General features: G+C 47.0%; 1 protein-coding gene across 1 annotated transcript; it reads left to right on the top strand.

The window, feature by feature from the left end:
• Positions 1-8,253: 8,253 nt before the first annotated feature.
• On the top strand, positions 8,254-9,493 carry LOC146335351 (transcription factor HES-5-like). The gene is made up of 3 exons (XM_084821671.1): positions 8,254-8,316; positions 8,444-8,609; positions 9,237-9,493. The coding sequence occupies exons 1-3, from the start codon at positions 8,254-8,256 to the stop codon at positions 9,491-9,493; spliced, it is 486 nt and encodes a 161-aa protein (XP_084677797.1).
• The last annotated feature ends 4,673 nt before the right edge of the window (positions 9,494-14,166 follow it).

Genomic DNA, 14,166 nt, shown 5'->3' with positions numbered 1-14,166 from the left:
CGCTCTCTGACACCAAATCGCTGGTGTGGGATTGCTTTCCCAGCTCCGTTTAGGCCCTCTTAAAGATCTGGAAATTGCTGGGTGGGGTGGGGGGGGGCAGGGAGATTAGCCGAAGGAATCGTCACGATTTTATTTTTATTGCCATTTCTCGGTTTTGCATTTAAGCTTGCAGCGTATCGGTGCATTTCATGGAATATACAGGAGTTCTTTGAAAAGCAAAGTCAAGGAGTAAAATTACGGGCAGTGTTGGCTCCAAGTTTCGGAGAGCCCCTGGGCAAGACACCCTTAATGGGCCCCCTCCTCCCTCTGTGAGTCTACCTTCCTCCCACCATTATTGCTCCTTATCCTCTTTCTCATCCTTGCTACTGCTTGTTTGACAGGTCAATGAGCAAGTCGGCCGCGGCATCTGCTACTTCTCCTTCTCACTACCACAAGTTTCGTCTGGGCCAGAGCGAGAAGCAGGTGAAGAAGCAGGTTGCAACGGTGAAGAGGAGGAACAAGTCCAGGGGGCTCTTGTCAGTGGGCCCCTGCTAGGGGGCGGGCCCTGAGCAGGCACCTCACCATGCCTACCCATGATGCCAGTCCTGATTATGGGGAGCCAGGGCCAATGAGAAATACATGGAAAAGGGCTAGGAACTAAAGGGCATAATAGATGGGAGAGGAAGCATTTGAAAGAAGAAAAGACGTCCCTGAAGTTGTGTGTGCCTGAGGAAGATTTTCAAACCAACTGTCTAAATGGTTAAATTTGACATTTACCATTTGAACAATAGGTGTGACTGGGCAGCAAAAGTTAGGTAAAGAAGATCTCGTGCTACAGGAGGTCAGAATGGGAATATGCTACAGATGAACAGCCCTCGCCTTCTATCCAATTTGGAAATGGGCCAAAAAACAAACCAAAAAAATTTAGAGAGAAGTTATTTATTTCCCGCCTTTCTTCCATCATGGAACTCAAGGTGGCTACATGGGGCTCCCAGGTGGTCTCCCCTCCAAGCACGGACCAGACCCAGGCCTGCTTAGCTTCAGCACGGTGGCTGCCTCACGTGCCTTCAGACTACGCCCTGGCACCAGAAAAGTTGACCAACGGAAGGGGGAGTGCCTCAAATTCTGAATGGTGTGAAGGAAGTCAACACAAGTTTTCTTTCTTTCCTTTTCCCCTTATCTCCCCCCCATCCCCCCGGTCCCATAACACTCCAGGTCACCCAGCTAAATGGAATATGGCAATCGATTCAGGACAGACGAAAGAACATCCTTCTTCACACAGCGTATAGTTAACACGGAATTTGCTGCCACAGGATGCAATAGCCGCATTTGACTTACACGGCTCTAAAGAGAGCTTAGACAAATTCATGGAAGTCTACCCATGGCTTTTAGTCAGGATGGTTAAGGGCACAATCCTATGCATGTTTAGGCAGAGAAAAGGCCTACAACTCCCAGCATTCCCCAGCCAGCATGGCTGGCTGGGGAATGCCAGGAGTCGTAGGCCTTTTCTCTGTCTAAATGTGCATAGGATTGTGCCCTAAATGGGTGAGGGCTAAAGCCTTTCTTATGGGCTTTCCTGTGCTGGCCCTACCATTAGGCAGAGTGAGGCAACTGCCTCAGGCAGCTGATTTTGATTGTGATGAAATGGTAGCAAGTTGTTCATTACTGAATTTATTATTGTTTTAGTGCCAGGGCAGGGTAGAGGCACCTGTGGGATTTTCTGCATCAGGTGCGGAAATAGCTTGGCTGGCACTGGGTGCAATTGCACTTTGACTTGGGCAGGAATGGGGGCACCATTTTCTGTTCTGCCTCAGGCAGGAAAATGTCTTGGGTTGGACTTGCAAGAAGTAGCTGGTAGTAGCCCACTGCAGGAAACAGGATGCTGAATTGGATAGACTTCCTTCAAGAAGGAGATAGACCGAATAGAGTGACCAGGCTGGTGAGAGACCTGGGAAACAAGTCCTATGATGAATGGTTGAAAGAGCTAGGCGTGTTTAGCCTAGAGGAGAGGAGACCAAGGGGAGACGTGATAGCAGTCTTCAGATAACTGAAAGGCTGTCGCACAGAAGATGGAGACAGCCTTTCAGTTATCTGAAGACTGCTATCACATCTTCATTCTCATTCAAGACTCATTCCCTGTTGCTCCAATGGGCAGGACCAGAACCAATGGGTGGCGATTGCAGGGAAGCAGATTTCAGCTAAACATTAGGAGAAACTTCCTAATAGTGAAACTGTTCAGCAGCAGAACACGCTATCTCCGCAGATGGCGGCTTCATTGCAAAGCCTGCACTGAGCAGAGGGTTGGATTGGATGCTTTTCAAGACCCCTTCCAACTCTGTAATTCTATGATTCAGTCTGATCTAACAAGACTCTTGCATCCCTGCAATAGATCCAGATTCCAGATTGGGTCCAAATTGGATGGTGGTCCTAATGACATCATTAGGTATATGCAGAGGACTTCATAGAATCATAGAATAATAGGGTTGGAAGGGGCCTACAAGACCATCGACTCCAACCTCCTGCTCAGTGCAGGAATCCAGGTCAAGTATCCCCGACAGGTGGCTGTCCAGCTTCATCTTGAATGCCTCCAGAGTGAGAGAGCCCACCACCTCCCTAGGTAATTGGTTCCATTGTCGTCTTGCTCTAACAGTCAGGAAGTTTCTCCTGATGTTCAGCCGGAATCTGGCTTCCTGTCACTTGAGCCTATTATTCCATGTCCTGCACTCTGGGATGATGGAGACTTAGGCTAGCCTATCGCGTGAAAACCCACAGACGCAAACGGCATAGCAGACGCCATTTGCAACTGGAGTCACTAAGCCTCAGCCAGCGGTATGGCAATGGCAGCCATATCACTGGTGCTATGGAGCCGGTGGCGAGGAGGATCCGGCTGGGGAGGATTCCTCAGGGAGGTGGAGGTAAGTGCTCCATTCCTCCATGGACTCCGGAGGCTGGATTCTTTTGAATCCAGCCTCACTGGGGTCCATGGAGGAATTCTCCGCCATCCCTAATCAGGGCTAATTTAGTCCTCAGGAAAGCCCCAATTTCCAAGCTTCCAAAAGCTTGGAAAAATATAGGCTTGGTGCACACCCGATGATGTCATCCGCACGTGTCAGGACCTACAGGCCACTGGGATTGTATTTATTTATTTAGATTTGGACCTTCCAAAAACATTATCAAGGGAGGCTTATAATGAAATATTTTCAACGGCACAAAATAACTAAGGCTGCAATTAGGGTTGCAATCTGCATGTTGCCAAAAGAGAAGAAACACATTCTCTCCAAAGTGGACAAAAGAGAGCAACAATTTGAATAACATTTGCATATAATTTATATGTACAGTTGCAAATTTAGAAATAATAACTATAATTCAAATAGAAATACAGAACATCTCACCATAGTAGAGGAGAATGGCCAGGCGACCTGTGAGCTCTCAGTTCTGTGATGAAACCAAAAGGAGATACAGTGGAGTAACAGCCTTGTACAGAAAAGCTCTCAGGTGAGCAGGAGGTGAAATAATGCAGGACTAATCAACACAGAAATAATCAACCCCTTTATATGCCATGTTTTCTCCCACAATAAAGTGGCACCAGTTAGGGAGATCGATAGATGGGCAGATGAATGACATATGTACAGATGTACACACTTTGGTCAAAAGTATCCCCCCAAACATGGGAGGAATAACTTCATTCATGTTGAATTTAATGTAATGACTTCACAGTAAGGGAGGCACCATAGCTCAGTGGGTAGAGCACGTGTTTTGCATGCGGAAGGGCCCAGGTTCGGGGTCCAGGTTCGATCCCCATTATCTCCAGGTAGGGCTAGGAAAAATACCTGCCTGAAACATTGGAGAGTTGCTGCCAGTCAGTGTTGACAATACTGGGCTAGATGGACCAGGGGTCTCACTCAGGATATATGGCAGCTTCTTATGTTCCTAAATATGGTAGTAGGAGTTATTCTAGATTTTGCATTGCTTAAATTTAAATAAATTTGCATAGCTGGTGGAATCCCCACCAATTAATCAACTAGCACTTTAGTTGATTAAACTACTGGTTAAACCTTCTGGTTTTAGATTTAACCTTGTATGAGCAGGAGGCAGGGCTTCAACTAAGCCCTGGGACCTTTTTTTTCTCTCTCTCTTTGACAAGCAATAATTTCTGAAACATTAGAAGTGGATCGCAAACTGCCTCTGAGCATGGGCAGAATGCAATTCCTTCCCCAGAAAGCAACAGCAGCCAGTATTCTCAGAGTACCCCAGGTTAAAAGATAGGGCTTCTGAGGACTGGAAACCCCAGGGTCTCTTTGGGGAGGAATTAACCACCAGTAGACGGAGAAGAATGGCTCATTGCTTTGATGGGCCAGTAAGGGGACATTGAAGGGGAGAGATTTGAAAACCACAAGGGAGGGGGAGTAGCTGAGTGTAAACCCCCTCCCAAAATGGGCTTGGCTGTTTGGGGCATGACTGCCTGGTTCCTCATTCACCTCAGATGGTGTGAGCCCACAAATCTCCGTTTCCCACACATCACCCCATTCATGGTGTTAAACTGTCAACAAAAGACGTGTGCCTGATCAGAGAGCTGATGCCTCTTATGCCATCTGGCCGGCACTCTGCGGGGGGCAGGGGGACGGAAGGAGAATACTTTTATGAAGGGGGAGGGTGCCCTCAGAAGCCCCCTGAGCATTTGTGCGAGTGGCATGTAGCCACGACAAAATCCACTCATTTCAGATTTCTCCCAAACTGTACATCCCATTGAGGTTTCCTTCCCCTCAGGAAACTTCCCATATCAACCACACCCCTAGCCTTGCACCATTCAGTATGTCTGGCCCAGCTTGCTTTGCACAACCCCAAAGGCAGAATTTGTGCCTTAAATGCCAATGACAAAGCACACATTTTATTATTATGCACGTTTCTGTTAGGGCCAGCATGTACAAGCTTTTGCATTACACAGTACTCTTTGTCAGACGGTTTGAAGTTGGAATGGCATATATTAGGTCAGGAAAGTGCAGCCTTCTTCGTTTGTATAGACGTCTTTTCATCAGAAAGCTCAGACTTCTCTTAATTTGGCAGCTGGGACATTATGCAAATTCAGTCTGGAGCAACTTCTGCGAGGGTGGGGTCCAAGGCTGTAAGGTTCTCAATTATACAGAACTCTGTATCAGGCTTGAAATAATAACGGCAATTTTACTTACTCCAGGACCAGTAAAGTTGTTCCCATCAATACCATCACTGGATTCCCTTTAAAACCAACTACACAGCAACGATGTTAAAATAAGACATCCAGATTGGCAGTAGCTAATGGAGCTTAATTGGCCCCTTCCAACCCTACTATTCTATGGTTCTATGATTATGTTAAATTCATGATCAAATTTAACATCTCTGCTGGTGCTCTTAAAATATTAGCCGCAGGAGAATCCAATCAGGATGCTGCTGTCCCCATGAAAAACCTGCCTTCAAAGCTGCTATTTTCCAAGGGAGGGAAGATGCCACTGATGTTAAGTGGCTTTAGCCCAGGCCAAACCTGACCCACTAATCTGCTGCTTCAGTGGATAGGTTTGACTTGAAATTTCTCAGAAGACATCTTTTTTAATGAGCTCCCTAGAGAGGTTTGCCTGGCCCCTACGTTGTACTCCTTCTAGCGCCAGGTGAAGACTTTTTTATTCTCCCAGTATGTGAGCATTTTAGCCTCCTAGTTTGTTTTAGCTTTAGTGTTTTCAATCTGTATTTTAAATCTCCGCATTGCTGCTAGGGATGTACGAAAGTCACGTACCTTTCGCGGATTATGTTGATGGTGGGGGGGAGGCGCTCTGTCCCTCCCCCTGGAATCCTGAACGGGGGGGGAGGCGCTCCATTCCTCCCCCCCCCCCCGGAATCCTGACCGGCTGGCTGTGCTCCGCAGGGATTCTGCGGAGCCGCCGGCCGGCTCCGCCAGCAGCCGGACATCCGGCCCCTGGCTAGCAGGGACGCAAATGGCGGTGGCCGTAGCCGCCGCCGTTTGCGTCCCTGCAGTCAGCCGTGATAGGCTACGTAAATGTTTACGTAGCCTATCACAGCTGACTTAAAAAAAACCAACAACGCGCGTACGCAAATGGCGGTGGCCACGGCCGCTGCCATTTGCGTTCCTTATTTTGGCATGTCTTAGTCTACGTCAAGATTTACGTAGCCTAAGACGGCAAAAATAAGGGGAACGCAAATAGTGTAGCGGACGCTACGCTACTTGCGTTCCCCTTATTTTCGCCGTCTTAATCTACGTAAATCTTGACGTAGACTAAGACATGCCAAAATAAGGAACGCAAATGGCAGCGGCCGTGGCCGCCGCCATTTGCGTACGCGCGGGTTTTTTTTTTTAAAGTCAGCCGTGATAGGCTACGTAAACATTTACGTAGCCTATCACTTTTTTAAAAAAAACCTAGCTGTGATAGGCTATGTAAATCTTTACATAGCCTATCACGTCTTTTTTTTTTTTTTAACTGGAAATGGTGGTGGCGGCAGCTGGTCGGAAGACCGGCCGCTGCAGCTGCCACCGCCAAACCACCACCGGAGCCGCCGCCGCCAGGAAGATCCACCCCAGGCAAGTCTCGTCCCGGGGGGGCAGACCGTTCCACCACCAATTTCGGGGGGCCAAATGCGCTGGCATTCAGCCTCCCCGAGATCCGTGGCGGAATTCTCTGACATCCCTAATTGCTGCAAGGTTTTATTCTGGTTGTACTGTTATATTGTATTTTTAAGCTTTCATATTTTATATTCTTTTATGCTGCGCTTTATGGTTTTAATTTTTGTGAACCACCCAGAGAGCTTCGGCTATTGGGCGGTCTAGAAATGAAATGAAATAAATAAAAAAATAATGTTCTTTTTTTTTAGAAATGTTCTGACTTGTTTTCACATCGCTCTAGTAAAAGATGGCTACTTTGGAGAATTGTCTCCAAATCCTCCTCCTCTTCTTCTTCTTCACGGCAGCCACCTTTCCCCCCGCCCCTCAATGCCCCAGAATGATGCTTGGTCCAGGTTGTGGAAGATGCAAAATAGAGGCCAGACTGTCAACACAATTGCTCCCATTTGTAATGGCAAAAAACCAACCAAACAAAAAAAACAAACACTAAAAAAAACTTAGGAAAAAAGAAAGTTGTAGTAATGCCACTGCTAATGGTGAACTGCACCACCAGTTGTGAACCCCACCCTTGGAGAAATTTGGTGAAACGCTCCCCCTAGTTTAACTGCCCACAAATACCATGGAGAATGGCAAGAGGCCATTTGCACATGGCTCTAATCTGAACTACAAAATCATCCCACAGGTTATAAAATCTCTGATCAGGCCTTGATTGCTGTTGCAGTTTTTAACGATTCTTTAGCACCAAAGTGCTAGGAGCTGTACTGAATAGCAGCAACATTGCCACTGCACAGAAAGCTCACAGTCACAGAAACCCAGAACTGCTCCCCCATCCTTTTTTGTGTACAATCAACAAACCTTGACCTTCTCCAAAAAAGCATGCATTTTAAAATTCACAATTCATTTTTTATTTTTTTTCTTTACACAAAACTAAACAGCTTAAAAAAAAAAAAAAGTTGATCAGTCAAAGCAATCGTGGGGGAAGGAAATTTCAGGCTTTATTTTCAGATGCACCATCTTCCAACGTTTCCCACCCCCCTCGAAACAGAACATATGTTTTCCTTTTTACATTTTGGTAGCCATCCTCTGAAAATTGACCTGCACTATATTCAGTTAAGCACACTTTAATGTCAATGAAAAGGTCTTCGACTCTCTCATTCTGCTCCCCCCACACCCCTTCAAAGGGCTCCTTTGGACACAGGCAAGTTGAAAGGGGGGGGGGGGAATGCACACACACAGCCTTCCTGAGCCTAGGTCTCCGGCACTTAATTTTGCCGCAGCCTGGGAAAAGGGCAGCATATTGAGATGCTGACGTTCCCAGCATCAGGCCCCCAAGCCTGCTGATAATGGACGCCAGGCCTTTCCCACGTTCCTGTCTCATCGTTCTTGAAGCTGGTCTCTATTGTGACCCACGCTCCCCGGTCCACCTGCTCCTTGGGGAACGGGGTATTATCCTGAGGCAATTCACAGTCAATTTACCATGCTGTAATAGATGCCTCCCCTATTGTCCTGGAGAAACACCCCGATTGGCCAGGGAGTGTGGGAAACTCAAGGACGCTTCGGACCCATACATTTGTATGTGGCTCATGGGGTATAAATAGAGGCCCTGTCCCCTTCCCTTCCACACAACACATTCGCAGCCAAACGGTTGCCTCTGTGTGCCTGGCTTAATCATGGCACCACCTGGCGTCCACGCTCTCTCGCTGGAAACCCAGGCAGCCAAAGAGAAAAACAGAGTAAGCATTTCCCCTTATTATCCCGCTCGGAAAGTCCAGATCCTGCCACGGGAACGGAGAGGAGGATGCGAAGGGAAGGAAAACCGGGGTCACTAACTTTCTCTTTTCTTTCCTTGTCGCCTCACAGCTGCAGAAACCCATGGTGGAGAAGCTACGCCGGGACCGTATCAACAGCAGCATCGAGCAATTAAAAGTTCTGTTGGAAAAGGAATTCCAGAGGCACCAGCCCCACTCCAAGCTGGAGAAAGCTGAAGTTCTGGAGATGACGGTCAGCTACCTGAAATACAGCCAAAGTGAGTGCTGGTCCAACTTCTTTCTTGCCTATCCACGCTACAAAGCTCTATCAGTTTAAGGCCAGTTTCGATGTGTGGCTTCCTGCTCCGAATTTGGAGAACTGTAGTTTGGTCAGGGTGCTGAGGGTTCTTTTAGGGATCTCTAATGCCACGCAAAGTATGACGGCTCCTAAGGGTGCCTGGTCCCACCCACAGAATGACAGGCCCCAAGATGGCTTTATAAGCGCTTAAACAAATTCCTGGAGGAGAAGGCTATCAAAGGCTACTAGTCCTGATGGCTATGTGCTACCTCCAGGACCAGAAGCACTATGCCTACATACACCAGTTGCTGGGGAACATGGGCAGGAGAGTGCTTTTGCCCTCATGTCCTGCTGGTGAGTTCCTGGTCGACAGCTGGTTGGCCACTGTGTGAACAGAACGCTGGACTAGATGGACCCTTGGTCTCATCCAGCAGGGCTCTTTCTCTGTTCTTATGTAAGATTCCATGGGGAGAAAGACAGGCTATTAAACCAGGTTTGACCTGTTGTGTAGATATGCGATTGAAATCGCTGCTGTATGTTATCCCAGGCCCAAACTCTGTGCTGGCCATCCTCCTCTCTAAATCCCCCCCCCTCTTTTTCTTCTCAGCAGCTACTCCTCCTTCGGCAAGCATAACCCAGGATTACAGCAAAGGTTACTCCTCCTGCCTGAATGAAGCTCTGCAGTTCCTAGCCATCCACTTGGCGAACTCTGAAACCCAGAGCAAGCTCTTAAGTCACTTCCAGAAGCCTTGGGCGGTGACCTCCAAGAACATGTCTCCTCCTTCCGCCCCTCCTCTGCTCCAGAACGGACCCCTCAAAAAGGGGACACCAAACCCTGCCTGCCACCTGTGGAGGCCTTGGTAGGAGAGGAAGGAGTCACTTTTGGACATGTGTAAGACATTTCAGAGGAATTGGTGGTGTGCTATACACACCTCTATCTCTCCTCTAATGAGTAGGGAAGAATATGTTTAATATGTTACGACACTTGGCTGTCGGATGCCTTCTTCTTTCGGAAAGATTAAGTGCTCCCCCCTGCGGAGAGACAGAACCATTCTAAAGGAATGGACAAAAGTCATCCTTGTATTAGGAGAATTCCATATAGCTGTCCCAAGGGGAACAAATCATTTTAAACCTGACTGAGGTTTTATTATTGGGGAATAATGAAAGGGGGTTGTTTTTATTTGGGGGTTGAGGTTTGTATGATTGCTTGCTTGCAAAGAAGTAACTTCTAAGAAGTTTGAGGGCTGTATGTTTTTTTCCAAAAGGGTCCAGAGCAGAGGAATGATTTTTCCCAATACACACACACACACACACCACACCCCAATTGGGGTGACTGGAGCAATACGTAACTATCATCACCTCTCTATGGGGAGCCTGGGAACTGTGATGAAAGCTACGGAACAAATTACAAATTCTCAGCATCTTCGCCCAACTACAGTTCCCAGGTTTCTTTAGGTGAAATTATGTTGGTTAAAGTGGTATAATGCCGATAGAAAGGTGTTTGCTCCGCTCTTTAGCTGTGCCCTCAAACACAGGAGACTCTTTTGAAAAATCCAGCCTTTGTATCATTGCTGTAATAAAGTTCTATAACATTTGTAAAATGTATTGAGCATGCTAAGAAAAAGTGTTACAGCTGTGACAACAGTAGAGGACATTCTTCAATATCGGTTGACTCTCCAGGGCAGAGCGTTTGTGTTCGAGATGTTGAACAAATGCTTTTTATAAAGGCAGAAACATGGTTTTGTATCCTCATAGGAAGGGAAGTAACAGCCCACAGTGCTGACTTTTTTTTACATGAAAAGTTTAATAGAGTCTTTTGTGAAAGGCGAGTTGTATAAATTGTATTTACTTTTTTTAGTACCATAACTAACATGGTCTATTAATCCTTGTTGATTACTGTCCTTAGAGGATCAAGTTGTGTTGTTGTGTGAGATGCACAGAATCTGTAATCTGTTGGAAGCCATGGCTGGCGTTTCTGAAACTTTTGCACAAATAATAATAATAATAATAATAATAATAATAATAATAATATGTTTAACATACATTTCATTGTATTCAATTATTCTGGATTATATGGACATTCTGAGCAACTGGTCTTGAACAGCAAGTCACTTTTATGACCTGATCCCATGTATGTTTACTCAGAGGTAAGTCTCATTGTTTTCAGTGGGGCTTACTCGCAGGTAAGTGTGCACAGGATGGCAGCTTTAGGGTGCCATCCTATGCAGGTTTAGGCAGGAAAAAGTCCTACAACTCCCAGCATTCCGCAGCCAGGTGGCTGCGGAATGCTGGGAGTTGTAGGACTTTTTCCTGCCTAAACCTGCGTAGGATTGTGCCGTTAGTAAACTATCCACACGACAGAGGGCAATGAAGTCATGACTGACTTCAAAATCAGGCCCTTACCCCTAATCCCAGATGTGTGCAGGGTGACTGTGATTACCCAGAGGTGTGGGAAAGACACTCTATATACGATGCAAAGCACTGTCCTCTTTATTATTCCATCACAAGTTCTAAGGCTGGGCGAATTCTTGCCTAACAAAAACTGGATCCACGGCTAAGAACGTAGAGCTATGCTGGATCAGACCAAAGCCCAATCTAGTCCAGCATTCTGTTCCTACCATGGCTAACCAGATGACTGTGGGACGCCCACCAAGCAGAATGTGACTGCAAGAGCACCCTCTTGCTTATGCTCCCCAGCAATTGTTCTTCACAGGCCTCCAGGACTGAAGGTAATGTATAGCCACCACAACCAGTAGTCACTGAAAGACTTGTCCTCCATTCATTCGTCTAGTTCTAGTACTAGAATTGGTCTAATGCCCTTTTACAGACGTACGAGGTGCTTCCTTTTGTCTGTCCTGAATCTGCCCTGGCTCAAATTATATCCTGGAAAGAGGAAACCAGCATGATACTGGCCCTACGTAGTCACTCTTTGGGCTGTGCCAATACAGGAAAATCTCCCAGCACATAGAAAACTAGCATGTTCAGGGGACTGGAAACAAAGCCCTATGACGAGAGACTGAAAGAACTGGGCATGTTTAGCCTTGAGAAGAGAAGACTGAGGGGAGATAGGACAGCGCTCTTCAAGTCCTTGAAAGGTTGTCACAGAGAGGAAGGCCAGAACCTCTTCTCGATCATCCCAGAGTGCAGGACATGGAATAACGGGCTCAAGTGACAGGAAGCCAGATTCCGGCTGAACATCAGGAAAAACGTCCTGACTGTTAGAGCAATACGACAATGGAACCCATTACCTAGGGAGGTGGTGGGCCACCCTGGAGGCATTCAAGATGAGGCTGGACAGCCATCTGTCGGGGATGCTCTGACTTGGATTCCTGCATTGAGAAGGGGGTTGGACTAGATGGTCTTGTAGGCCCCTTCCAACCCTACTATTCTATGTTATGGATAAGCATTCTAGCAAAGTGGTCACCCTGGTGCTAGTTTTCTCTGTGTATGTATCTCTTATAAAAAATAAAAAAAGGAACATGACTTTCTATCAATTCCTGCCTGGAGTCTGAAGCAGTACATCTTAGACACTGGTTTATTAACAGTGCAAACCTATACATGGCCCTACTCGGAAATGAGCCCCATTGAGACTGATGGGACTTACTCCCAGGTTATGTGCGTATAGGATTGCAGTTGCAATCGTTAGCACTGAGGGCTTGCCTGCTCAAAGTCATAATGGAGCCAAATTCACCTTCCCTCAATGCCTGGGGTAGATCAGGCACAGGAACAAGGGAGTGTGGGGGGAAGTGATGGCTAGGGGCAGAAAGGAGACAGTGATGGCAGGGGAAGGAAGATGGTGGACAGTAGTGGGATAGGGTTGTTGGGGGCTGGGAGGGAACGCTCGAAGGCGCAGTCCAACATATCTCATTTGGGGCAGCCTGGGAGGTGCCCACACTTTCCCTCCTATTGGAAAACTGCTCCAGGAAACATGTGCAACCTGACTGGTCCTCCAATATTACGAACCCAAATCTAAAGGAACCAAATGGGCTGCTAGCTTAGGTAGCTTTGAAAACAGGGGGGGGGGGGGTTGCCAAAGTCAGGGAGAGTAGCATCTATCAACAGCTATTCAACATGATGGAGCCTCTATATCCAGAGGCACTGTACCCCTGAGTCCCAGAAGCCAGGGGAGAAAATTATTGCCTTCATGCCCCACTTATGAGCTTTCCAGAAAAAGAATGCCAGGTGAGGTGACTCCTGATCTAGTCCAGCCGGGAGGTTCAAAGGACCACCAGAAGAAACATTTCTTTATTTTATTTAAAAACAATTTAGGCTACCTTTTAGAACACAACAGTCCCAAGGCAGCTCACAAGATAAAAACCATACAACAATAAATAAAAACCTGTGATAATAATAAAAGACCTACCCCACTGCCCAAAATCATTTGCAGTCAAACCATCAGCAGGCCTGAAAAACACAGATCAAGAGAAGGCCATAGAAAATAAATGAGTATTGAGGGTTTCCTGAGGGCCTGTAGTGACGTATCTTGACGGATGTCAGTTGGTCATACATTACAGAGATGTAGGGCCACTGCAGAAAAGGCCCTCTTCCTTATACTCGCCCACCATCCCTAACCATTGGCCATGCTGCTTGGGGCTGATGGGTTTTGTAGGCCAAAACATCTGGAGGCTGGGGAAGGGCTGGCCCAGGGAACTGGGAAAGAATATTTAAACCCTGGTCTCCTGGCTGCTGAGCCAGGACTTGAAAAACAGCAGCAAGGTGTGGCGTTCCAGAGAACTCTTCGATAGGATTCTTTTAAACACAAGCTGCTATTCTAGTTATCCTTCTCATAGGTGTTAAATGGGCAGGATTCCCTCTAATAGCAAACTCAGGTGGTGAGTGCTGACAGGAGTGCAGTCAAAACAGGGCCACTGAGAAAGGAGAGGAAATAATCGGCATGATCAAAAACAGAGGAAGAGCCCTGCTGGATCAGAACAAGGGCCCATCTAGTCCAGCATTCTGTTCGCACAGTGGCCAACCAGCTGTCGCCCAGGAACCCACCAGCAGGGCATGAGTGCAACAGCACCCTCCCACCCATGTTCCCCAGCAACTGGTGTACAGAGGCTCACTGCCTCTGGTACTGAAGGTAACATATAGCCATCAAGACTAGTTGCCATTGATAGCCTTCTCCTCCATGATTTGTCCAACCCCCTTTTAAAGCCATCCAAATTGGTGGCCCTCACTACATCCTGTGGTAGCGAACTCCATAGTTTAACTCTGCGCTGTGTGAAGACGTCCTTCCTTTTATCTGTCCTGAATCTCCCACCACTCAGCTTCATGGGATGACTCCAGGTTCTAGTATTTTGAGAGAAGGAGAAAAATACCCCCAGGTTTGCAGAAGTACCAACAAAAAACACTTAAACAACAACAACAACTTAGGGGGCAAAAAAACAGCCAGCCTAGTAGGAATAGATTATTGTGTCAAGTGGAAAAGAAAACCAAGAAACGGAGGGGTGTATATCATGGAAGAGGCTGTGGCTAGCTGGCAGGCACTGTAGATAGAAGCAGTCCTATTAGGAGGTGAGGATGCAGCACTGCAA

This window comes from Heloderma suspectum, chromosome 15 (genome assembly GCF_057233095.1).
Source record: "Heloderma suspectum isolate Gila_16-S chromosome 15, 16-S_ref, whole genome shotgun sequence".
Classification (NCBI taxonomy): domain Eukaryota; kingdom Metazoa; phylum Chordata; class Lepidosauria; order Squamata; family Helodermatidae; genus Heloderma; species Heloderma suspectum.
The sequence above is the reverse complement of the archived record's forward strand: the minus strand, read 5'-3'. Positions and strand labels throughout refer to the sequence as shown.

Coding starts and splice junctions, on each gene's coding strand:
- LOC146335351 (XM_084821671.1), top strand. CDS start 8,254: ATGGCACCACCTGGCGTCCACGCTCTCTCGCTGGAAACCCAGGCAGCC. Junction 8,317..8,443: donor CAGCCAAAGAGAAAAACAGA/GTAAGCATTTCC, acceptor GTCGCCTCACAG/CTGCAGAAACCCATGGTGGA. Junction 8,610..9,236: donor CTACCTGAAATACAGCCAAA/GTGAGTGCTGGT, acceptor TTTTCTTCTCAG/CAGCTACTCCTCCTTCGGCA.